The following is a 25631-nucleotide window of genomic DNA, read 5'->3' as shown; positions in this document are numbered from 1 at the left end:
CAAAAACTATGCCTGGAATCCTGACCACTAACCCTTCCTAAGGCTAGGTTCACACTGCGTTTTCAGCATCCGTTTAACGCATCCGTTTTTTTCAAAAACGCATGAAAAACGGATTGCAAAAAACGGATTCATTTGTGTGCATCCGTTTTTCCATTGACTTCCATTATAAAAAAAAACGGATCCGTTTTTTTTGGCGGACCAAATCGGACCAAAAAACGTTGCTGACCCTATTTTTCTGGACGTAAAAAAAAAAACGGATCCGTTAAACGGATGCTGAAAACGCAGTGTGAACCTAGCCTAACTATGCACTTCTCTTTACCCTTGTTTAACTGCTCACAGCTCATCAAATTGTATAATAATTGATTCACCTGCGTCCAGTATGGTTCATGTAAGTCATTATTGTTTATTTATGATTTTGAGAAACTTATGGCTTATTGCTGATCACTAAAATGAGCGTATGGCCACTTCTTTTTCTTGGCGTCTTCTCCAACAAAGGAACAAGAAAAAAAAAGTGTGCAGAGATTTATAGAAAGCCTCCGTACACCACTCTGCAAGAAAGCTGATCAGAGCTCAGTAAAAATCAAGAGAGGACGGATTTGTATATTCTTCTATGGGACCCCCTCTGTTTTACATCCACTACTGTTTCCTACATACATCACTGGTCCCCAAGAGGAAACCTGTTTCTTTATCACCGTGAAGGGGAGACCAACATCTTACAACATTTACTGAATAAGTGTACTACCTTGTTTTACATTTAGGGCAGACAGTGTGCTCACAAATGATGACATGATCACAGACTCCTCTTCTGGGCAAACAGTCAGGTTCTAAAAGTATACATTCAGAGAATATTATCATATAGTCAGCATGATGGTGATACATTGAGAGCGGTACAGAAGCAAGCAAATCTGAGGAATAGTATGAGAGCAAGTGAGGTGACATGTCAAGCAGAGCAGAGAGCGGAGAAGAGTGGAGGCGCGCGAGCCCTCCCACAGAGATGTGGTCTGACACTGAAGCAGGCAGAATTTAGCGGCGGAGAGTTCCACCAATGAATTCCACCCCATTTGCTCAGTGTGAACATACCCTAACAATATAAACACTTGTCAATGGCAATAACAGAATTAAGTCTCTTAGATATATTGTAATATAGGACATAGAAAAAAAAAAATTATATATATATATATATATATATATATGTACATATATATGTACATATATATATATATATATATATATGTACATATATATATATATATATATATATATATATATATATATATATATATATATATATATATATATTATAGTGGGTTCCACTGCGTTTTTCCTAAACGTTCAATGTATCCATTTTTAATTGGTTGCTTTTAACAGACAGAAAAACATCATCAACACCATTTTGCGTATATTAAAAAAAAAACGCATCCATATCGATTTTTTTTTTTATAATGGAAGTTAATTGAAAAATGGATCCAATCGGATGGCACACAATTGCATCCATTTTAGCATCCATTTTTTCTATAAAATGTATACATTAAACAAATAGGGAAAATGCAGTGTGAGCCCAGCCTTACAAAGTAGAGGACATGTATGAATATGTACTGTCAGTTACCTGTATAACGTCACTGAGGACCAAGGCATCATATTTTGCCAAATACTGTAGATGATATCGCTGAATGATAGGCACGTTCTTCCTCAGCAGTACCCGGACCTCTTCAATTAAAAACATCAACTCTGCTATGTTTCTAGTATGAAAACATAGAAAAGATTCAAATCAAACCTTCTAGGGTATCTGATATATTGCATTGAAAAATCTTAAACTCTATATCCATTAGCTTATATCCTTCTTTTTGACAATAGGCAAAACCTGTAATACAAGGAAAACCTGACAGCTGCATTTAGAGGCTTTGCTCCCGGTGTCCCTGGGGTCTAGTGGGACGGATCTGTGAGATCCGTGCTTCTGGCCGGGCCAGGACTCAGCTTTGTAATGACGCTGATTGCACATTGCACTGGCCTGCAGCAGGCTAAAGCAATGTATCACAGATCTTTTGGATCTTTGCTGTGTATATACACATCATTGATCTCTACAGTTACAGTAAAAAAAAAAAAGGAAAAATGTTTTTTTATTAATAAAAAATCCCCTCCCCTATTAAAAGTCCAAATCACTATAACTAAATAAACAATAAATAAATAAACAAATAAATAAACATATTTGATATCGCCGTGCACGTTATCGCCAGAACTATTAAATTATCACATTCCTGATCTCGCACGGAAAAAGGCGTAAGTGCATAAAAATTCCAAAGTGCAAAATTGCGCATTTTTGGTCGCATCAAGTCCAGAAAAAATGTACTAAAAAGTGATCAAAAAGTCGCATATGTGCAATCAAGGTACCGATAGAAAGTACATATCATGGTGCAAAAAATGACACCTCAAACAGCCCCATAGACCAAAGGATAAAAGCGCTATAAGCCTGGGAATGGAGCGTTTTTAAAGAAAATATATTTGTTAACAATGGTTTGAATTTTTTAAAAGCCATCTCATAAAATTAAAGTTATACATGTTACATATCGTTGTAATCGGAACAAATTGAGGAACATATATAACAAGTCAGTTTTACTCCAGGGTGAACGGCGTAAACATGAAACTCCCTGAAATGAAAACAAATTCCTTTTTTTTATTCAATTTGACAGCGCAAATGATATTTTTCTGGTTTTGCATATTTTATGGGAAAATAAAGTCTGTCATTGCAAAGTACAAATGGTGTCGCAAAACAAGGGCTCATATGGGTCTCTAGGTGAAAAAATGCAAGCACTATGGCCTTTTAAACATAAAGTGCAAAAACGAAAATTGGCTTTGACCTTAAGGGGTTAATATAAAAGTATCATGGGAATGTCCAGAAGTGGGTAGACGTTGGATCCAGATGTATAATTTGACAGTTACATTATCAACGAAAAATTCCGGAGACATGCCCCTAATGTTCCCAGGAGCTTTGCAAACAGTGCAATAGCTCATGGACCCCCATTTACTAGAAATTCCAAAAGTGAACTAATACTACTCAGTACTGTTAAGTTGTAAGTTTAGGCCTTCAATGTTTATGTCCTGGATTGTTCTTACTATCCGTCTTTTGAGCCAAGATTTAAAAAAAAGCAGTATCTTAACTGTACATAGGTCACAGTAGCAAGTAGGCCTAAACAAAGCAACTTTATAAAACATTGAGCACAACAAAGTTTTAGGATGCTTCTGAAATGCCTGATAAATGCCATAAAATGATAGATTTGTGGTCAACTTACACATCTATGTAGTCTTCTGGGGTCTTGGTTTTGGTGACGTTCTCAGCATGGCGTACTAGCCAGTTAATCTCATCACGACAAAAGGATAAAGCCATAAATGCAAACAGAATCTGAAATAGTAGATCATAATAATGGGAGGTTATAAATCATATTTATTATAAAGTATATTATGGAAGAACTATCCTAGAGTCATTACCTTGGGACCTAAGAGGCCTGGTTCATCAGCTAAAATAGTCTCCAGTTCCTTCACTGCCCCTCTGAGGAACAAGCGTCTGGCACGGTGAAATTGGCCACTTTGGAGATAAGTAGTTCATTATTAGTCACAGATCTAGCATGTGCAAAGAATTTCTATCATGTCATCTTATAGATTTTCAGACTGAAATAACAAGGTACAATAGTGAAGACAGTGTTGTACATTCTTTTCTGCACATTTTCTAGGTAGGTTGGGAAGGTCAAAACTCCAAACAAGGTTTCTTTCACACTGCATTAGTTTGGTTAGCATTTTGCATCAGTATTTGTTAGGCTATGTTTCCATTAACGCAACTCTGTACCCACAATATGACCCACCCAAACCACTTGTACCTTCAGATAGCTGCTTTTAATCCAAGATCTGTCCTAGTGTCCGTTCGGCAGGTAATGTACTGTAGTTATTGTCCAAAAAACAACTTTTAAACTTGAAGCCCGTGCCAAACGGGAGTATCTGTGCCCTAACTTTGCACCACCCCTCCGTCCCTCCTCCCCACCCTCTTCATCATTAGGAATGCTCCAGGAAGATTGCCTCCTATTCCCCACCTGTGTCAGCCCGGCACATGGGCTGGATCGTTAAGCACCTGTGCAGTGTTCAGCATGGAGAAAATGTTCCAGTGGCATTCCTAATGATGGAGAGGGTGGGGAGGAGGGACGGTGCACAGATACTCCCGTTTGGCACTGGCTGCAAGTTTAAAAGTTGTTTTTAGGACAATAACTGCATCACCTGCCGAACGGACCCCAGGACAGATCTTGGATTAAAAGCAGCTATCCGAAGGTACAAGTGGTTTGGGGGGTCAGATTGTGGGTACGGAGTCGCTTTAAAGGGAATCCGTCAGCTGTAATTCACATTCCAAACTGCAGACACTGTTAGATAGCCGTTAGGACAAGGAGACACATGGTACCTTTCATGTATCCAGCTGTGCTTCCAGAATGTAGAAAAGTTCTTTTATTCTATAGTAAAAGGAGTCAATGAGCCTTTCCTGAGCTCCTGAAATGCAGCAGGCTGTAACACCTCCTTAAACATTCCAGTTTGCAGCAGATTAGGAGTTTGGGAAAGCCTCTTTGACTCTTTGTGCCACAGACTAAAAGCACTTGACTAAATTCTGGAAGCACAGATGGATAGATGAAAGGTACCATGTGTCTTCTTGATATAGCAGCTACTTACAGTGTCAACAGGTTGAAACATGAATTACTAATTCCCTTTAAGTTTGTCCAGGGCTCCATCCTGGTTACATAATATGAATGGAGCCTAAGCCAAAATTTAGAGAAAAGTGTATGAAGGGAAGAAAAGGGGAGAGGGGTGCTGCATGTGCTGGTACGTCTTATTAGTAGAGAGATATCACATGATGTGAGCACAACACCACTTTACTCTTTATATTTAAATTACCATGCAAGAAGAAGAAGGAATCGACAGATAATAACGAAATTATACATAACATGTTTCAAAGGAAATGACTCTTTCTTTGTCAGGTTCATCCATCAGGACCTGATGAAGAAGGAGGCATCTTCATTGAAACATGTTGCCTGTTTATTACGATAAGGTTCATCTTCATCTTTTTTTTTTTTTTGTCTGTCTTCAGTTAACATCCCAGTTGGGATTACGCCTACTTGAGACATCAGTTCTGTAGGGACTCGCCAAACTCCTATTCTCTCTTCAAACAAAGTATAATGGAAAGATTGATTTGTGCTTCTGTTTTGTTGACCCAATTCAGGTTTAAGCTGGCAAATACTGAAGCAAAATACTGACCTAAATACTGCAAAGTAAAAGTGGCCCAAAGCTAGATTTTAATGTTCAGCTGGAAACTGAGGTTTATACTATTTAGGACTTGAATTTTCTATTATATAAGTATCCGCATAACACTGTACTAGTAAGACTGACCTCTGTGTCATGAAATGTTCTTTGCATTCCTTCACATCCGCTACTCGTTTTCCATAGCTGATCACAAGAGATGACACAAAAAATATCAGTTACTATAAGCAGTGTGAACTGTGTGTAATACACTCTATTTTATCCAAACAATATCTTTTTAGGCAGAATTAATCCTTCCCTGCAACAGTGCAGACTAGTTAAATTGAACAATTATTTTTCAGTGGCCCTGGTTAGTGCAAACTCCCACCGTGCACATTATTTTTGCACAATACTAAGCTTATGCTTATTCCCATTATGCTTTGATTAGAAAGTCTCTAAACAAAACAAAATAGAGTGGGCACTACTAAAATTATACTAGTATGAGAATTGAAGGGGTGCACCTATGCTCTGAACATAATTGTATAATAGGAAAGAACAAAGCAGAGCATAATAACCGGCGCACCCTATATACAACAATAATCAATAATCAAACATGAATACAACATCAAAGCCTAAACGTGCAAAATACGACCTGGAGATCCGGTGCTTAGGATAACTTCGCGTGCAAGACATCCCTTCGCGTGCAAGACATCCCTTCGCGTGCAAGACATCCCTTCGCGTGCAAGACATCCCTGAAGCGAATCGCTTTGTTTGATCAGCGCTCCACTTATCAAGCCGCCGGGCTTCCTGCACTGCTCCGCTCCCTGCCGCACCACTCTGTGTGCCAGGGAAAAGCTTGATCCATTCCTGGGAAACTAGGAAAAGTTTCCCAGGATTGAATCCATCTTTTTTCCGCATCCTGGGAGGAATGGCAGGGAGCGGAGCAGTGCAGGAAGCCCGGCGGCTTGATTAGCAGAGCGCCGATCAAATGAAGCGATTTGCTTTGGCTCATCTCTAGTTGGGCACATGCTTTGTTCTTAGGATGCTGCAGTATGTGTTGTTTTAAGTGTTTTTATGTATTAACTGGTTCAATAAAGCTATTTTATTTTCATATTTGTTGGTGTGCACTTGTTCCTTATATGAACTAGCTTTTTTCTTATTTTTTTTCATTATGTTAGTATGTTTACAGCATGAATAGCACCCTTTAATATCTCATTCACTCATTGGTCGTTGCAACCTTTCTATATTACGAACTATTAAATTGTCACATTCCTGACTTTGCTTGGTAAATGGCATTGGTGCAAAGACCTGTCAAAGCCCAAAACTGCAGATTTTTGGTCACATCAAATCCAGAAAAATTTGAATAATAAGTGATCAAAAAGTTGCATATATGAAAGCAAGATACCAATAGAAAGTACAGATCATGGCGCAAAAATTTACTCCTCAAATAGCCCCATAGACCAATAAATAGAAACCTTAAAGGGATCAGAATACAGCAATTTTGCATACACCTATTTGGATAAGTTTTAATTTTTGAAAAGCAGTCAAAAACGTGTAATCGTACTGACTTGAGGAACATAGATAACATGTCAGTTTTACCACATGGCGAACAGCGTAAAGAAGTATGTCATGCCAAAGTACAATTGATGTTGCAAAAAAAAGGAGCTGATACAGGTCTGTAGGTGAAAAAATGTGCAAGCGCTATGGCCTTCTAAATACAAGGAGAAAAAAAAAAAAAAAGAAACAGAAGTGCAAGAATGAAAATTGTCTGTGTTTTAAGGGGTTAATAAATTAGAAAAGATTTTCAGATTTTCACATTATACATGGTGGGATCAGATTGTACTTTTTGTAAAACCTGGAGGACTGCACACCATGTGACTACAGTATATCATATACTGCATCATTTTACAATGTATCTAACTCTAGTATGATGCTTCTTTATGGCTTTCTTTATGTTGGTACTGCCTCAATCGGTTTGATTAGAACCTGGATGTGGCTGAATCAATGCCATATGAATAGTAGTTACCCCAAGCATATGTGCAGGATACACGATCATGACTATAAGGTCACTCTGTATAATGGTAGTCATGTTGTGTAGATTTAAGGTCACTTTAAATATAAACCAGAAAACTCATTTCTGTCAGCAGTCACAGCTTGGACACCTGTAGTGTAGTTTGCATATTATTTATAACCTACCCTTTTAAGCTGCCAAAGAAATCCTCAGTAACACGGTGAATTAGCAGAACATCATCCCGGACCAGTGTGATACAGTGGGAACCCTGAAGTGCAAATTTCCAAAGCTCCAGGCTTGACTGGTGTGTGTTCAATGCACTGTGCGAAAGCAGAAATCCAACTAGGAACAGAAATATACAACTATTACTGTACGGCCAGGTGGCTGCCGATTTATGTGATTTAAATAACTTCTCTCCAGATGAAACAATTCCCCTATCACTCTGTAGTCTACATTTTACATATCACTGTAAATGACTTAAATTATATCTTAAAAAACCCTACTAGGGTATTCTGAGTTCATAGAGGAGGGTCTCCTACTGCAGCTCCATCACTTGCTCAGAGTGGCATACCCTTTTTATAGGAATCATTAAACTAGGATCTTATGCTTCGCCTTCTTTACTATATAATCACAATTATATGTATATACTATTGACCAAATGGAGATAGGAGACGGATAGGAGACCAGAGGAAAAAATAGGAGACGGATATGCTATAGTGTAAGGTATAGGTGTTCTTAGTTCATGGAAGGGACCTGCTGATCTATAAAAGGTGTTAAATTTAATCCAGCCCATAGAGTTAAATGGAGCAGTAGCATGCAGATCTGACCACTTCTTCCTTTAAACAAGAGGACATGGGACCCCGCTCTTGAGGTCCCAGCAGTTGAGCCCTGACATATGAGTGAATGACAGTGAATGAAATGAATCTTTTGCAATGTATCCCTGACCGAACAAACATAAAACTTACTCAGTATCCATCGCTCCATTGTCTCAAAGGACAAATATTCACAAGGCATCTGAAAAAGTCATAGCATTCATTATTATGATAGACTGGGCCTGGCTGGGAATTGCCAGCAGACTTTAACTACATGCATCTTCAATAGTATTGGATAAATAATACAAGGTGGGAAGAAGCAATTTACAATATATGCATAATTATAGCCTGTCTCCAAAATATAAGCAATTGTGTTGGTAGTCTAATAAATGTGTTACCCCTTATCCCTCATAACATAGGCTTTGATCTCATCTGTGTTGGAGGTTCTATTAGGTGCCTCCATTTTGGTAAATATTCCAGGTAAAATAGTGTTTTACACTATGCTATTTTGTCCCTTAAATTAACAAACAACCAAGCAAACCCATTATAGGTGGAGTCCAGCATACATTGAATCAAATGCAGTTAATGTTGGTAGAGTCACAATACAGCTACATCTTTTGACTAAAAAACAACACATTGGATGGCATTTTTACTGACTTATGCGTTTGATTGTAAGCCATTGATATTTAGTAGTTGTGTTGTGTTGTCTTTAAATGAAGCTTTGGGACTGTGATTTCCCTTCTCTATCCCCTTTTATCCCTCCTACTCCTTTCCCCATCACTGTCTGAAATGCTTTACTGCTTTGCTTAGGCTAATGTTTGCAGGAATGCTAGCACAGTGAATGGTATGAACCAGCACCGCACATATAGGAACCAAAATCCAACTCCACACGATCCGGACTCCACAAATCCGTATAATCAACAATCCAACATATAGAAAAAGTGTGGCACAATCAGTAGTATAGTCTACTGAGCGATATTACCTCATTTTGCAGCGGTATCTTCTTGACACAGTGTCACTCTGCTGAGAGGAAGACACATACTCACAGAATGCAATTTCGTTGCTATTTTGCTTTTATTGCAGGGTATATCGCATTATTATGCTCACAGGCTGAAGTATTTCCATTACACATGCCAAACACTACGGCCTCCCACCGGACGTTTCGGAGGACGGGACTCCTCCTTCCTCATGCGCATGAGGAAGGAGGAGTCCCATCCTCCGAAACGTCCGGCAAGACGATTTAATATCGCTCAGTAGACTATACTACTGATTATGCCACACCTTTTCTATATGTTGGAATGTTGTACAGTCAAGTTATGTATAGATACTGTATTTCTGGTATGTTTGATGATGACTGATTGTATTTAAGTTAAGTTATTTTTAATAAAGACACCGGTAATCAAATGCTGCACGCTCAGGTTTGGATAAACTCGAGTGTGCTTGAGTTTTGCTAATCTCAACTTGATCTATATACTATATATAGTGCCCTTAAATTGTATTCACTCTTTTAGTCCTTGGGAAGGAGAACCACAACATGCACAAAACACTGAACATTTTCTTATTTACCGTGTCTGAAGCAGTTGGAGAAATCATTGCTGCAGGATTGCTAAGGAGGCTTAATAACTGGATCCCTCTCCATTGGTCTGCTGACTGAGACCTCCGGCAGAATAAGAAGTGCAGGGACATCAAGGCATTAGTAACTGTCTATGGGGAAAAAAACATTCAATTATATGGTGAGTTGTACTGTAGGCAAAAAGAGTATACATATGATCCAGTGGTAGTGTGTATTCCCATCAAATCAAGTGATGGCATATCACCATTGAATAGAGCTCAACTGGATAGCCCAGGGAAAAAATCACAGCTACATCAGATTTATATGTGAAATGTACCATGTGTGTCACTCACCTAACAGCTATCTAACAGTGTCAGCAGTTTGCAGCATAAATTGCAGCTGACAGATTCCCTTTAAAGGGGTTGTCCGGCGAAAAAAAATTATTCACAGAATAACACACATTACAAAGTTATACAACTTTGTAATGTATGTTATGTCTGTGAATGGCCCCCTTCCCCGTGTTTCCCCCCACCCACGCTAGACCCGGAAGTGTGGTGCATTATACTCACCGCATCTCGTGTCGTCCACGGTCTCCGATCGTCAGCAGTGACTTCTTCTTCGGGAGCTTGGCGGATTTTCCCGAGTGCCGGCCACCCTCTGCAGCGTCATCCGAAGCTCAGCCGCGATTGGCTAAGCATAACTGTGCTCAGCCAATCGCGGCTGAGCGGCTGATGACGCGGCCACGTCATCAGCTGCTCAGCCGCGATTGGCTGAGCACAGTTATGCTCAGCCAATCGCGGCTGAGCTTCGGATGACGCTGCAGAGGGCGGCCGGCACTCGGGAAGATCCGCCAAGCTCCCGAAGAAGACGTCACTGCTGACGATCGGAGACCGTGGTCGGCACGCGACAGGTAATGTATAGCGCACCACACTTCCGGGTACACGGGTGGGGGTGGTGGTACACGGGGAAGGGGGCCATTCACAGACATAACATACATTACAAAGTTGTATAACTTTGTAATGTGTGTTATTCTGTGAATAATTTTTTTTCGCCGGACAACCCCTTTAACTTTAGTTACTGTAGATTTACCAGCCACACAAACCCTATTTAGCCATTTAATATATTTAAAGGTTTTAAACATGTACCCCTTTTTCTTCTTTTCTACAGACTATATGAAATTAAATCTAGCTCTACCTATACAGCCCAACACTTGCCTTTCATACCGCTTGGTAACACTGGTGGCTTATTTTAAGGCTTAATCACTAACCCTAAATCCTTCTCTTCTGAAGATGTCACTAACAGAGAACTGAACTGTGAAGAAACAGAGGAATGTTTCTCCCCAGGTGCAGTATTTTATATTTGGAAACATTGAACTGCAGTTTTCATTGTTTTCGCAACTTATCTAGTAGGGATCCATTTACATTATCACAATGCCTGTGGTGGGACAGTGCAATGATTGGCTGAGCAGGCTGTCACTGAGTAAGAGACCTGGAGATGCTGCTGAAGGGCTGCGGCAGGAGCGTAGACAGGTAAGAAGGGCTTCTTTTTATTTTTTAACATAGCAGCAGCACTATACAGTATGTGAACTTCTTGCAGTGGAATGAAAATCTGCTGCAATGTTTCATCAGCAATCAGACAAACCTTACCTACCAAAACTTCTCCTGTGTCACAAACATATTTAATAGAACAGGACCCAGAGCAGACCCTTGTAACACACCACTTGTATCCAGTCTCTGCTCAGAATATACACCATTAGTGGTATTCCACTCTAGCTAAACTTTTACTATGTTGCTGTCCTTGCGGAGAACATAACAAACAGCCTATTCTTACCTTTCCGCACTCCGTCAACTAATGTCAACTTTGGGTCCTGGCTAAACAATCCCACCTCCACTTCTGAGACGGAATCGTCTCGGCAGTGACAGCCTGCTCAGGCAATCACTTGACATGGCACTGCCTCGTCTCAGTCAGTGACTGGCTGCCAGAACCGAGATGAGTCAGTTTAAAAAGTGAAGGCGGGATTGTTCAGCCAGGACCCAAAGATGATCTTAAAGGGGTGTGGAAAGGCAAGAAGAGGCTGTTTGTTATGTTCCCTTTGATATCTATCCTTTATTCCTGTGGAACTGTATCAAAGCCAAGCCTTACTTTTGTTACTTTACTATGTAGAATATAATTTCAGAACAAATAAACTATTTTTATTTATAGAAAAGAAAAACTGAATTTCCCTACCCTAGTATGGGGTCCAAATTCCTCACTTAGCTTCTTCAGGGGGTTATCATACTCCAGTATCATCTGACCAAGACGAGCAAATGATGGGTCACTGTAAAGCAAGACAAATGTTCTGAATCATTACAGAAACTTACCTCTGTGACATTATGTCACTAGAGATGGAGTGGAATGTAAATTCCAAGTATACAACAAACTCTTTCCTGCTTGGGATTGTTGGGTGACGTCTTTGAGGTATACCACCTACCTTTGTCCTTGTAGCATTTCAAAAGCACAATTGTAGAGAGCAACAAGTGTTTTTCTGTCATCAATCCGAGACATTAGCAGAACTACAGAGAAGTAAGTGACTATCAGGTCTAGGTAGTTCTTGGTAAAGGTGTAATTTACATTCTGCAGGAGAGAATAAAAATCGAAGTTAAGTATAGGAATCTGAAACAAATACATCTTTAGGCTATGTTCACACTACGTAAGTTCTGTAGTAATCATGGCCGTTGTTGCTGATTTGAAACAACGGCCGTGATTACTACGGAACTCACGTAGTGCTGCAGCCGAGGGAATCTCACATGGTATACACTCCGGCCGAGATCACTATCGGCGCTGCAAAAAAACCTGACATGTCAGAATTCTGCTGCCACTATTCATTGAATAGCGGCTGTAGAGAACCTGTCAGTTCACACAATGGAGCACGCGGCTCCGGCTGCACTCTCCATTGTATGAAGCAGGGAATTTGAATGCGGGCGCACACTGATGCGCCCGCATCCGAATTCAGCAGCAGTGAAGATCTTCTCTGACACCGGCTGGTCATGGAACGGCTGGTGTCTTACTACGTGGGAACATGGCTTTATGCAGTATGTTGTATTACTGCAGGGGCAGTCATTTTTGACAGTTGCCGAACAAAGTCATGTTTGGAGAGGCTGGATGGTCCCTATGGCCTCGTATTATGGAGTCTTGGGCTCTCCACGTATCACAACATTTTCCTCTAAAACCAAGTTGTATGAATAGGTTTGAAGTATGACTTTGGTGAGACTGGGAATGAACCAGAAACTGAAGGACAACAAATACATTAAAGATAAAAAATATATATATTTTAATCAAATAGTGTAAGAAAATTATACAGATTTGTAAATGACTTCTTTAAAATAAATAAATAAATAATAAGATAAAAACCTCAAGCCTTCCAGTACTGTATGCCCTGCAGGAAGTGGTGTATTCTTTCCAGTCTGACACAGTGCTCTCTGCTGTCATCTCTGTCCTTGTCAGTAACTTCCCAGAACAGCAAAGGTTTCTCATGGGGATTTGCTTCTGGTCTGGACAGTTTCTGACATGGACAGAGGTGGCAGCATAGAGCACCATGTAAGACCGAAAAGAATACACCACCTCCTGGAGCGAAAAAGTACTTTACAAATCTGCATAACTTTCTGACACCAGTCGATTTAAAAAAAGATTTCTCTGAAGAACCCCTTTAAGAAAGACAAGAGAAACAGTTGTGTGTAATTGACGCTGTTTGTGCACCGCAGCATGAGGGTTGAGTGTCGTCAACACATTTAAGAAACAGCTATTGCAATCATTTATAACATTGGCACAGCGTGAGCGGGTGCTGATCATACACCGTAAATTTCACCTGCACCCTGCAGTTCCATAACTGCAGCTCAATTTCCTTGCATGCCAAGGAAGTGACTAATACTCTATGCTTCATTTTACAAAATGACATCATTAACTCAAATTAGCAGCTGTTATACAGTCATCCCCAATAGTGGGGGAAATTGCACTTACAATGTCAAAGTAACACTGGCATGCATCAATTGTATTCAGCAATTCATATACATGATCCTGCAAGCAGAGAACAAATACTATTAGGGTTTCCATACAAATCAATTCCGTAGGCATTTCTTGGATATCGGGAGAAGAATGATAGATTATTTTCTGAATAATATCACAAAAAAATTATACAATTAAATTGTATGCAGCGTGAAGATAATTGAAAGACAGCAACCAAACCCATTGTTCGTACCTATAGGTCTAGACTTCAATTTGAAAATTTAGCATCATTATTATCATCATTGATTTTCAATTATTATTATTATTATGGTAATCTACAAACTGAATAGGCTATCTCCATATGAATAAGCATTAAAATAATGCGTAGGGAGAGCTGGGTGAGTTGATTTATGAATATAGCTGAATATTATTTCATTCACTGTATAAAATCCATCTTTGTATATATTTACAGGGAATTCTGAGTTAATACACTAGATCTGGGATATCTATAATTCGAAGCAGATAAGAAGAGCAAGGTTTTTGCGTTTTTGCGTTTTAGGCTATGTTCACACAGTATTTTAGTCAGTATCTTTTCAACCGAAACCTTTTTTTTGGACGTTTGATGACTGTCTGTTAGGATGACCTGCATTTAGAGGTCAAATAACAGCAATTATTTAATAATGATGGTCATGATTGTACAATTAATAGTCATTATTATTAAAAAAGGGACCTTTATTTGGCTTCAAAATAGCTAAAAACGGACGGTGTAAGCATTTGGAGCATCACCCGACAGACCGGAGCACCGTCTCGGCCTATTCAGTCGGCCCCCTCCCATGGCGCCCCCTCTCATGCTGTTCAATATGCGTATATGAATAGGCATAGTGAGCGGCCCGGAGCAACCCCCTCGGCATGGGAAGAACCTGCTGGTAGTGCTGCTTTAGTTTGAGCTATGTGATGTTTCAGTTACCCTGTGGTGGTGTTGCAGACTGAACACTTGCCGACAGGTTATACACAGTTAATCACTGACACGTTTAATGTGGGAGCCCCTTTTATCTAAAATGGATTGCTCAAAGTAGATTACCAACAAGTTATTATTGTTTGTCGGCAGCGCATTAACAGAGGATGTGCTGCAAACCATAATGGTGTACTGGCCTGTCTCCTGGCATCTGCTCTATGCTCTGGGCACTGTGCTGACAGACTCCGCTAACCTTCTTGCCACAGCTTACACTGATGTGCCATCCTGGATGAGCTCCACTACCTGAGCCACTTCTGTGGGTTGTAGACACTGCCTCATGTTACCTCTTTGGTTGAGAGCAATGACAAAGCAGTGACCAAATCACCAGCCAAGGAGTTGTCTTGTTAGCTAACTGTTGTCTGTTCCATTAGCACAACAGCAGAAGTTAATCATAGCCATACAACTATAAGAGTGGGCACACTGGTCTTTTGAAAGCTCCATTGTTCGCTCCATCGCAAGTGACCTCATAAGTGACCACTTGAGAATTAGACCAGAATTCATACTCTGCAATAGACTTCATCTTTACAACTAGGATCTCATCTTCTCCTCTATTTTGTCCACAGGTATGTCAGCCATTGCTCCACTACTACCCATCCCATCCTAACAGACTCTGCCATTTGTATCTGCTCTGTGTATTTTGGCATGTCAGCCATTGCTCCACTACTATCCATCCCATCCTAACAGACTCTGCCATTTGTGTCTGCTCTGTGTATTTTGGTATGTCAGCCATTGAGTTACTATCTGCCTCATCAAATTCTGCTTTGCTGTTCTGTATCTGTTTTGTGTCTAGTATGGCTTCACTGATTTTTATTACCCCTCATTTGGCCTTATGTGTAACATCCCACTAGCCCTGTGCCCTCTCTCCCCAGACTGCACTTACCAGGTCATTCCCCCTGAGCCCTTCCTCTCATTCTCCTCTTTTGAAGTTCACACCGTACGACTTTTCAGTCCATTTTCCCTGAAAGTCACAGTCATCTACCGCCCCCCTGGCTCACCTACTAAGTTTCTTGATCACTTCTCTACCTGGCTTCCTTACTTTCTATCTTCTGATATTCCTGTTCTAATCATGGGCGATTTTAACATCCCAATTAACAACCCAATCTCCCTATCAGCCGCTCAGTTTCTTTCTCTAACCTCCTCCCTTGGCCTCTCTCAGCATTCTAAATCTCCAACCCAGAAGGGTGGGAATACCCTGGACCTGGTCTTCTCCAGATTTTGCCCAGTTTCCCAATTTTCTAACTTTACCACTGATCTCTCAGACCACAACTTCCTCTCCTTTATCATATCAAATTCTCGTCCTCCTCTCGACACCCCGACCTCACTCACATATAGGAACTTACGTGCTATAGACACCCAACAACTGCTAGATATCGTAAAGTCATCATTGCCCCCCACCTCTTCCCTCTCCTGTCCTAATTTGGCTGCCAAACAATACCACGACACCCTCAAAACCACCCTGGACAAACTTGCACCCCCTATACCCCAAACAGCCCGACACAGACGGCCACAACCCTGGCACACATCCAGAACTCGTTTTCTTAGACGGTGTTCTAGGTGTGCTGAACGTCTGTGGAGGAAATCCAAGACAACAGCCAACCTTCTACATTACAAGTTTATGCTTAGAAGCTACTACTCTGCTCTTCATTCTGCTAAGCAATCCTACTTTACCACTTTGATCTCTTCTATTTCCCATAACCCAAAACGTCTCTTTGATACCCTCAACTCTCTCCTTAAACCCAAACCTCAGACACCCATAACTAACCTCTGTGCTGAAGACTTACCCAACTACTTCAAGGACAAAATAGACACAATCCGCCAGGAGATCATCTCCCATTCCCCAGGTAATATTAATCCTATTCCCGCTCACTGTTCCTCCTCATCCCTCTCAGCCTTTGAGCCAGTGACAGAGGAGGAAGTCTCCAGACTCCTCTCCTCCTCTCGCCCCACCACCTGCCCTAGTGACCCTATTCCCTCACACCTTGTCCAGTCTCTCTCTCCTGTTGTCACTACTTACCTTAATAAAATCTTCAACCTCTCCCTCTCCTCTGGCATCTTCCCCTCGACTTTCAAACACTCAGTCATCACTCCATTACTGAAAAAACCCTCCCTAGACCCATCCTATATAGCCAATTATCGACCTGTCTCTAATCTTCCTTTTATCTCGAAACTCTTGGAACGTCTGGTCTATTCCCGCCTAACCCGCTACCTCTCTGAAAACTCTCTTCTTGACCCCCTTCAGTCTGGTTTCTGTCCTCACCACTCTACAGAATGTACCCTTAGTAAAGTCTCTAATGATCTCCTCACTGCCAAATCTAAAGGCGACCATTCTCTGCTCATTCTCCTGGATATATCTGCGGCTTTTGACACTGTAGACCACCAGCTCCTCCTCTCCACGCTCCGCTCTATTGGCCTCAAGGACTCTGCTCTTTCCTGGTTTTCCTCCTATCTCTCTGACCGCTCCTTTAGCGTATCACTTTCTGGCTCCACCTCATCTTCTCTCCCCCTTACAGTTGGGGTTCCTCAGGGATCAGTCCTGGGCCCTCTCCTTTTCTCACTTTACACTTTACCCATTGGACAAATCATCAGCAAGTTTGGTTTTCAGTACCATCTCTATGCTGATGATACCCAGCTATATACCTCCTCCCGTGATATCTCCCCCGCTCTTCTTCAGAAGACCAGTAACTGTCTGTCTGCCGTCTCTAACGCTATGTCCTCCCTATGCCTAAAACTCAACCTTGCTAAGACTGAGCTTCTTGTCTTCCCTCCCTCTGCTAAACACCCTCCACCTGACATCTCCATCTCTGTCTGTGGTGCAACCATAACCCCAACACAGCAAGCCCGCTGCCTTGGGGTTATGTTTGACTCAGATCTGTCCTTCACTCCTCATATTAAATCTCTTTCACGTTCCTGTAATCTGCATCTAAAAAACATCTCTAAAATCCGTCCCTTCCTTCCTGTCGAATCTGCTAAAACTCTCATTGTCGCTCTTATTCATTCCCGTCTAGACTACTGCAATTCCTTACTAATCGGCCTTCCTTCCTCTAAACTCTCCTCTCTCCAGTCCATTCTTAATACAGCAGCCAGGCTCATTTCCATATCAAGCCGCTATACTGATGCCTCCCCCCTGTGCCAGTCACTACACTGGCTCCCTATTAAACACAGGATACAATACAAAGTCCTCCTGCTCACCCACAAGGCTCTCCACAGTGCTGCACCTCCATACATCTCCTCCCTCATCTCTGTCTACCGCCCTACCTGTGCCTTACGCTCCTCCAATGACTTAAAGGGGTAGTTCACCCAAATTTTTTTTCTTTCAAATCAACTGCTGCCATGAAGTGCCAGAGATTTGTAATTTACTTCTATTAAAAAATCTCAAGCCTTCCAGTACTTATCAGCTGCTGTATGCCCAACAGGAAGTTGTATTATTTCGAGTCTGGAGAGCAGGAGAGGTTTTCTATGAGGATTTGCTCCTGTTTTGGACAGTTCCTGACATGGTCAAAGGAGGCAACAGAGAGCACTGTGTCAGACAGGAAAGAAAACACCACTTCCTGCTGGACACACAGCAGCTGATAAGTACTGGAAAACTTGAGATTTTTTAATAGAAGTGAATTACAAATCTCTGGCACTTTATGGTACCAGTTGATTTGAAAGAAAAAATTTTTGGGTGGACTACCCCTTTAAGACTAACATCCACCTTAATCCGCACCTCTCACTTCCGTCTCCAGGACTTCACCCGAGCTGCACCAGTTCTATGGAATGCATTACCCAAGACTGTCAGACTCACCTCCAATACACAAAGCTTCAAACGTGCCCTCAAAACTCATCTGTTCAAGCAGGCTTACCAGGTTCCCTAATTTTGACTCCTTCCCTAAAACCCAACCTCCCCCCCACCACCACACATACACACACACGCACACACACCAAGCATTTAAGCACTTAGACCTGTGCATGCAGGCATTGGCTGGTGACAGGTTCACCCACCCTTACCCGCACTGCTTTATTTATAAAGCTGGCCAGACCATAAGAACAATGATGCACTTTGCCCCTCTGCCATTCTGTCTCAAACCCCCTCCCGATAGTGTGTAAGCTGACGCATGTTCGCAGGGACCTCACTCCTCTTGTATGGATAACTATATGTATATCTCTGTAATGTCTGATTTGTCTATGTATGTACCCCCGGAATTGTAAAGTGCTGCAGAATCTGTTGGTGCTATATAAATATAAATTATTATTAAAGTGATTCACAAGCAGTGTTGCTTCATAACTGGATAGGTTGATTTCATAAAAGTATGATTGACTTGGACTTACGTTGCATTGTTTAAGTGTTCCCGTTTTTTGAGCAGTGTATATATACATTCAAGTTTCATTATTAGAACCACTTCCTACTTTCCACGTCGGTAGCGCAGAGCTCATAAAGAAAGTCACATGTCATGTGCTGGCTAGGTGGATATATAAAATGTACCAAAGGCTGTCTACACATATATCTCTTGTTGCTATCATGGGTAAAGGGTAACTAAGAGTGGCAGTATTTCTGCATCTGTGTAGTTTGTAAACTGTTCGTAGTGCTGCTGTGATGAAAGTGTAGTGTGAGTGGACAAATTGCACCACTGAGAATAAGTGCCATAAAAACTGTGAAGCATCCCTGGCCAGTGATGTGGACTAAGACTTCCATGTATTACCCTGGCCTCCTAATTCTCCAGAACCCAATTGAGCATTTATGGGGCCACCTTGATCATGGTGGGCACTCTATGGATCCTCCCCCATGCACTATGACAACCTACTAGGATCTTGAATCACTCCCAACCTGTTTATCTGCTGTCTGCATTGCATAAGGCGGTTATTCTGGATATTAGCTGGTAGTCATAATAATATGGCTCGGGAAAAAAATAAATAAATTATATATATATATATATATATATATATATATATATATATATATATGTTAGTAGACATTGCACCACCCTTGCCCATGGCCTGTGTCTGACATTACAGCTTATAGCTTGTTTTCAAATTCAGCCAAAAACAATACAAAGAGCAGAGCTCTTTTCTTGTATTAATTTCTTTATTTTATAACCAAATGAGGCTAAAAAAAATAATTAATATAAATAAATGTTTGCTTCTGCTATTATAAGGTGGAGAATAAAGCTACAAAAAGATCCTTAAATGCTGAAGAGTACTAATAGTGATCCAGGAATACACCACATGCAGGGAAGGTTTGATCTAGCCACATTGTCCTATTAACAAATAGAAATACTACTTCAAAGCCAAATTATTTTCCGCATTAAGAAATCTGACATAAAGTTGGCAGCCAACAGAAAAAAAATCTTTGTTATGGTAATGGGCCTGTACATAAAATGCTAGATCCAAGCTAAGTGATAAGAATGCTACCTACATGTACATCTATACCAGTCCATACTTACCCTAAATTCCATCACGTCCAAAAATGTCAGATAATAACCAGTCAGATACTTCACAATCTCAGTTTTATCTTTGTGCACCGGCCCAAGATGTTGCTGAATTCAGGAGAGAAAAATGAGCTGTTAATTAATATTACACAAAGAAGCCAAACTTTTCAATTTTCCAACCCTTATTATTCCTATCACTGATAGAAGTTTGGTATTCATTGAGTATATTGCAAAGGTTACAAAGTACTCCATTAAGGAGATAAGGTGATTTTTTTTTTCTTACAATCCAATGCTTGCAAACAAATAGTCTTCTACAATGAGACAGGGCTATGTGAAGTCTCAGATCTGGGGAAGGGTACCAAAAATATCTCTCCTACACAGAAAGTTCCCAACCAGAATTACCCAGCAAGCTAAGTAATTAAAGGAGAAGGGTCTTGGTAAAAGAGATGACTAAAATCCCTATGGCCATGCAGGCTGGGCTCCAAAGACATGTGCAGATGGGACAAACTTCCAGAAGGTCACAGTCACTGGACACCAATCTGGGCTTTACAGCAGAGTGGCCACAAAGAAACCTTTCCACAGTGAAAAACACATCAAAGCATGCCAGGAGTTTGAAAAAAAAGCACCTAAGGGACTCTATGATTTAAAAAGAAAGACTCTGTAGTCTGATGAAAGCAAGATTGAAAATGTTGACCTAAATTGTAAGCATCATGTGTGAAGGAAACAGGACACTGTTCATTACCTGCCAATCCCACCCCTACAGTGAAGCATGGTGGTGGTGGCAGCTTCACACTGTGGGGGTGTTTTTCAGCAGCTGGGACAGAGAGACTGGTCAGGATTGAGGGGAAACTAAATGAAGCAAAGTACAAAGATATTGCTAAGTAAAACCTGATCCAGAGTGCTCTTGACCTCAGAAAAAGGTCCACCTTCAAACAAAACTCTAACACGCAGCCAAAGGCCATGTTCACACTTTGTAAAACACCGGCTGTTCTGTGACCAGGCCGGGTCACAGAATGGCCGGTGTTTGAGAAGATCATCCCGGCCAATACTGCAGTATGCATCAGTTTGCGCCCACTTCAATTCCCAATTCACCACTGCACACAATGGAGCATGCAGCTGGAGCCGCTTGATCCATTGTGTGCACTGACATGTTTTTAATGAATAGCGGCCACCGAAAACTGACGTGTCAGTTTTTTGTGCAGACACTAGCGATTCCAGACGGAGTGTATACTATGTGTATACACTCCGGCCGGGATTCCCTTCAGCCTCAGCAAAAAGTAAGTTAAGTATTAATCACAGCCATTGTTGCTGATTTGCAATTAATTGCAATTAATTGATGAATTGCTGATTAATACTTAACTTACGTTGTGTGAACATGGCCAAATACTGCCAAAGATGCCTCAACTAAGTACTGAATACGTGGTCTGAAAACGTATGTCAAAGCTCTGTTTGGTTTTGTCTTTATCAGTATGATGGTGAAAAACTCTTTCTTTTTTTCTTTTAGCCCAAAGTTGCAATATAACAAAATTTAAAAAAAAAATGAAAAGGTCTGAACACTTTCTGAATGCATTGCATTGTATGTGCTTCTATGCGCTCCTGAGTTTTGGAAGCTTTCCCCTCCGATGACAAGAAGACTTCCAGCTCTTTGGTTGTGTTTCAGTGTAATGTGGTATTCCCCACATTAAGAACTGTAGGTTCTTTCATAGATAGTACTGCTTCCATGTCCTTTGCTGAGATCTGACTCATGCTGCCGTCTTTCTCATTTATTTGAAACAGGACTATTCAATAGAAGCAGGAAATCCTCCATAAAAAATGATGACGAGAAAACATAGATGCTAACAGATGTGCCATCAGTGATATCTGATCATTTCTATCACTCGTTTACTGAGCCTTCACAATTCTTGAAGAATCACGTGGATGGGCTGCGTAAAAATGATCACTGGAATGTTCATGTGGCCCTTTACATGCATCACTGCCCTGGGGCGAGGTGTGTCCGATAATGATGATTTACATGGTTGCATACAGGATGCGATCAGACCACAAATGGGCATTTTCTTGTAGTCGGCTAAGTGTCGACCCTTTTACAAGAGACAATTATCGAGAACAACCATTCCTAGGAATGCTCATTTGCCCAATAATTAGAATATAAAAAATTGCCTTTACTAATACTTAGACAGAATACATTTAGATTAAAAAATCTTCAAATGCACCATATCTATCACAGTGGCTCATGTTATTTGAGAAATCTGGAGCATGTTTAGACTGTCTAGTCTAGGTTTAGACTGTTACTTAGCTTAAATACAACGTAATGCCCCTTACTGATAAATCATGTCTCTTTACCAGGAAAGCGTCTACAACTTGTCTCGTCTCAACACATCTATAACAAATGCTATAAATTCTACTGTGTTTGCATTAGTAAATGTGCCCTAATATGAATTTTATGTAGTCACCAAGGCCCATACCACTTTATAAGTCAACCGTCCTATCACCCATGCAGCCCCTTGTTTACAGGTATCCCTGACAGTAGTGCTGATTACTGTACTGCCCCGATATCTGGCAATGGCAGAGTACATTTTGGTAACAGCTTTTTTTTTATTATTCTATAAAAAGAAGACTCCTTTAGGGCGACTCGTCTCCAGTTCAGGTGGGGATTCACTTCAGTGGAACTAAGTTGCAAAACCCCACCTAAACTGGTGACAAGAGTCGTTTTTGGATAACCCCTTCAAGTGTGTGGTACACTATGCACCTTACTTTGTTAATCTTGTTGAATGGATAATATTTGATAAACTTATGTATGTATATTTGAACACATATTTATGTATTAATTGTTCAGAATGTATCCAAACATAAAGCAAAATTACCATTGGGTTTTTCTAGTTTAAAAGGATGTGTTGTTATGAACATTTATGAATGCTATTCAAGAATGTGTGATTGAGCCCCTTCTTTAGACGCCTGTTTTTTTTTCTTTTCTTTGACTTGCAGTTGCATGTGCATTTTTACATACACCCTTTTAGTGTTCATTTTCATGATATTAAGGTTGGTGCTATTCTAGTGAAGGTGTCTGAGCTTAGACTGTGAGACGAAACAGAACAGACAATATCACTAGGTAATTACCGTGCTGCTGCGAACATCAATGCTTGGAAACTTCTTGCTGATGTATTTTAGAGACGACTCCATTGATTTATCTGTGAAAAAGGGAGGCTTTGTCTTGGCATCAGAGCACGTCTGTAGAAGATACGAAACGGTTATAAACTCATTAAAATAAAAACTGTGCATTCACAGCAGTGATGTAAGTATAGAAAGATGGCTAAAAGAGCCGACAGCCCTGCAGTATAGGGAAGCAAATTATATCAGACAATACCTTCAAATTGTCTTTTCTATCCCAAGCAAACAGTTCAAATTTATAAAATTGTACCTGCCATAATGTAACTTTGGAAAACTAGAACAATAATAAAATATCATCTGTAAGTCACAAGAAATGGCTGAATGTTGTATTACCCAGGGCAGCTTAAACCCTGCTTTGGCTCAGCTTAAAACAATTATTGGGGGAGATTTCTTAAAGAGGAACTATCAGCAGGTTAGACTAATTTAACCTGCTGATATGTCCCTACTGCACAGGAGACACAGAGGAGGAAAGTTTCTTACCTTCCTTCTCAGCGCGGTTTGTTGAAACCGTTAGAAGCACTGGGACATCTGTTAGGAGCACTGCCGCCACCATAGCGAAGATCTGCCCCCGCCCGAAGTGAATGGAGTGGGCCAGCCAGGGGGCCAGCCAGATCGGTGCTATGGGGGCAGGCGGTGCTCCTAACGGTCTCACTGGACCATGAAGCAAAGGACTAACTACACAAGAAAGGTGCAGAGGAGGAGGGTAAGACACATACCTTCCCCCTCAGTGTTTCCTGTGCAATAGGGGGCTATCAGCAGGTTAGAGTCATCTGTGTAAATCATGGTAATTTAGACATCGGAGGTGGACACTGTTTCTCGCGGCGTGCAACAGGGGTGCATTTTTATAAATGTGCCCCTTTTGAGTACAAATAACCCTATAATAATAAGTAATAACCCTCCTCTTCCCAATTGCCAACCTCAGATGCTGCAAGTTATTAACTCAGCCTAGAGCTTTTATATTATATGTGATAAATCTACTCTCAAATCTGGATTTAAATAAGTTTTGGTACTGAATATGCAGATCCCTATATCTATCATGCTCAGCTATATTATTCAGGTATACACCTCATAGTAGGAAAAGGGGGCCTCATTATATAAGATCTGGGACTTTAAATCCTTGGTTATATCCATGTAAAAGCTGTAAGCAAGCATGTCAGTAAAGCATGCATGTTCATTTTATTAAGTTATATCCCTAATAGGGCACCCATACATGGGGCCTATACTGTTCTTCCATACTTTTTATGTAAACATACAAAGGGCTGCATGGTGGCCCAGGGATTAACACTGTCGTCTTGCAGCAATAGGGTATGTGGTTTCTATGTTCCCCCTATATTTTCTCTGTGTATGTTGATTTCTTTCCACACATCAAAACCCAGGGGAGACAATGGCTGAGTGATGACAAGCTCTGTAAAACACTGCTGTAATGCTGATGCTATATACATGAATGCAATAAATAAGGTATATGCTTTACTAGAGGGCTTTAAAAAAAATTAAAAAATTCTTCTATTTTTAAATATAATGTATGCCTTTCTTTAGATAACATTATCATGTTGGTAATAAAGTTAAAGGGGTATTCTTATGCTATAAAGATGGCTTCCTGGCCCCTTGTTTGTGGACACCAGATTTGATCTCAAAGCTGAAAGTAGCTAAATTACCATTTACTTCATTGTAACTACTGTTCACTATAATTGGATTTACACAACCAAAGTAGCACCCCCAGCAATGCTGTATACGTAGTGATACGTTGGGAGTTACATAAACAGCGCAGCTCGCAGGGCTTCCTGTGGTGGTTGCAAACAGGCTGGAGGAATACCCCTTTAATTATAAAAAAAAAAAATAACACACAGCGGAATCTAGATAATCTTGTCATGTAGGTCATATAGTGTACTGTTAAAAGAAGGAGTAGCACAGAGAGGAGACGGGAGAGGTATGGATACTTTTTTTTTATGACGTACGCAAAATGTAGTTCAGCATGGGGTTTTTCTATGTTAAAATGAAATGCACTGAAACGGATGAAAAAAACACAGCGTGAACCCAACCTAAGAAATGGACAATCCCTTTAAGTTGTCATGCTATTTCACATTATTGAGTTAGCAATAAACATCCCTCGGTGACTTTTTATGTGGCCATAAAACTCCTCAGTAACTTCTAATACTTCTCCAATTTACAGAAGATAGAGCATTGTGCCATGTATCTTCTACTAGCAGAATATTTTATGTAAGATGAAGGTAATAAGTCAATGGAAAGATAATGAATGCTATGCAATGGATAATGAATGCTAGTCACAGTATTCCGTCACAGACATCAAAATAGAAAGAAATTGGCCATAACACAGACAGATCCAGTAGTCCATGCAATCTGTATGTGTTCGTATACAGTATACCACCCTGGCATCATATATCTGAGCCATAGGTGTGAACGCCCA

At 40.7% G+C, this 25631-nt stretch overlaps 1 protein-coding gene across 2 annotated transcripts in view; it reads right to left on the bottom strand.

Annotated features, from left to right (window-relative positions):
- Positions 1–25631, bottom strand: part of NCKAP1L (NCK associated protein 1 like) — a 116081-nt gene that overhangs the window by 86366 nt on the left and 4084 nt on the right. Inside the window, exons 1-14 of one of the 2 annotated variants that reach the window (XM_069970249.1) lie at positions 25544–25626; positions 23156–23266; positions 20057–20149; positions 13637–13693; positions 12111–12253; positions 11867–11957; positions 9655–9792; positions 8242–8290; positions 7462–7618; positions 5416–5472; positions 3484–3580; positions 3288–3397; positions 1607–1739; positions 743–824 (exon numbers count right to left, since the gene is read on the bottom strand). In XM_069970249.1, the coding sequence (XP_069826350.1) occupies positions 743–824; positions 1607–1739; positions 3288–3397; positions 3484–3580; positions 5416–5472; positions 7462–7618; positions 8242–8290; positions 9655–9792; positions 11867–11957; positions 12111–12253; positions 13637–13693; positions 20057–20149; positions 23156–23266; positions 25544–25603 (1378 nt within the window). In that variant the 5' untranslated portion in view covers positions 25604–25626. Of the gene's footprint in view, positions 1–742; positions 825–1606; positions 1740–3287; positions 3398–3483; positions 3581–5415; positions 5473–7461; positions 7619–8241; positions 8291–9654; positions 9793–11866; positions 11958–12110; positions 12254–13636; positions 13694–20056; positions 20150–23155; positions 23267–25543; positions 25627–25631 lie in introns of those variants that run through there. The other variant, XM_069970248.1, reaches the window with a different exon arrangement.

The sequence above is a fragment of the Dendropsophus ebraccatus genome, chromosome 5, assembly GCF_027789765.1.
Source record: "Dendropsophus ebraccatus isolate aDenEbr1 chromosome 5, aDenEbr1.pat, whole genome shotgun sequence".
NCBI classification, from domain to species: Eukaryota; Metazoa; Chordata; class Amphibia; order Anura; family Hylidae; genus Dendropsophus; species Dendropsophus ebraccatus.
Note: the sequence above shows the minus strand (reverse complement) of the source record. Positions and strands in the feature narration are given on the sequence as shown.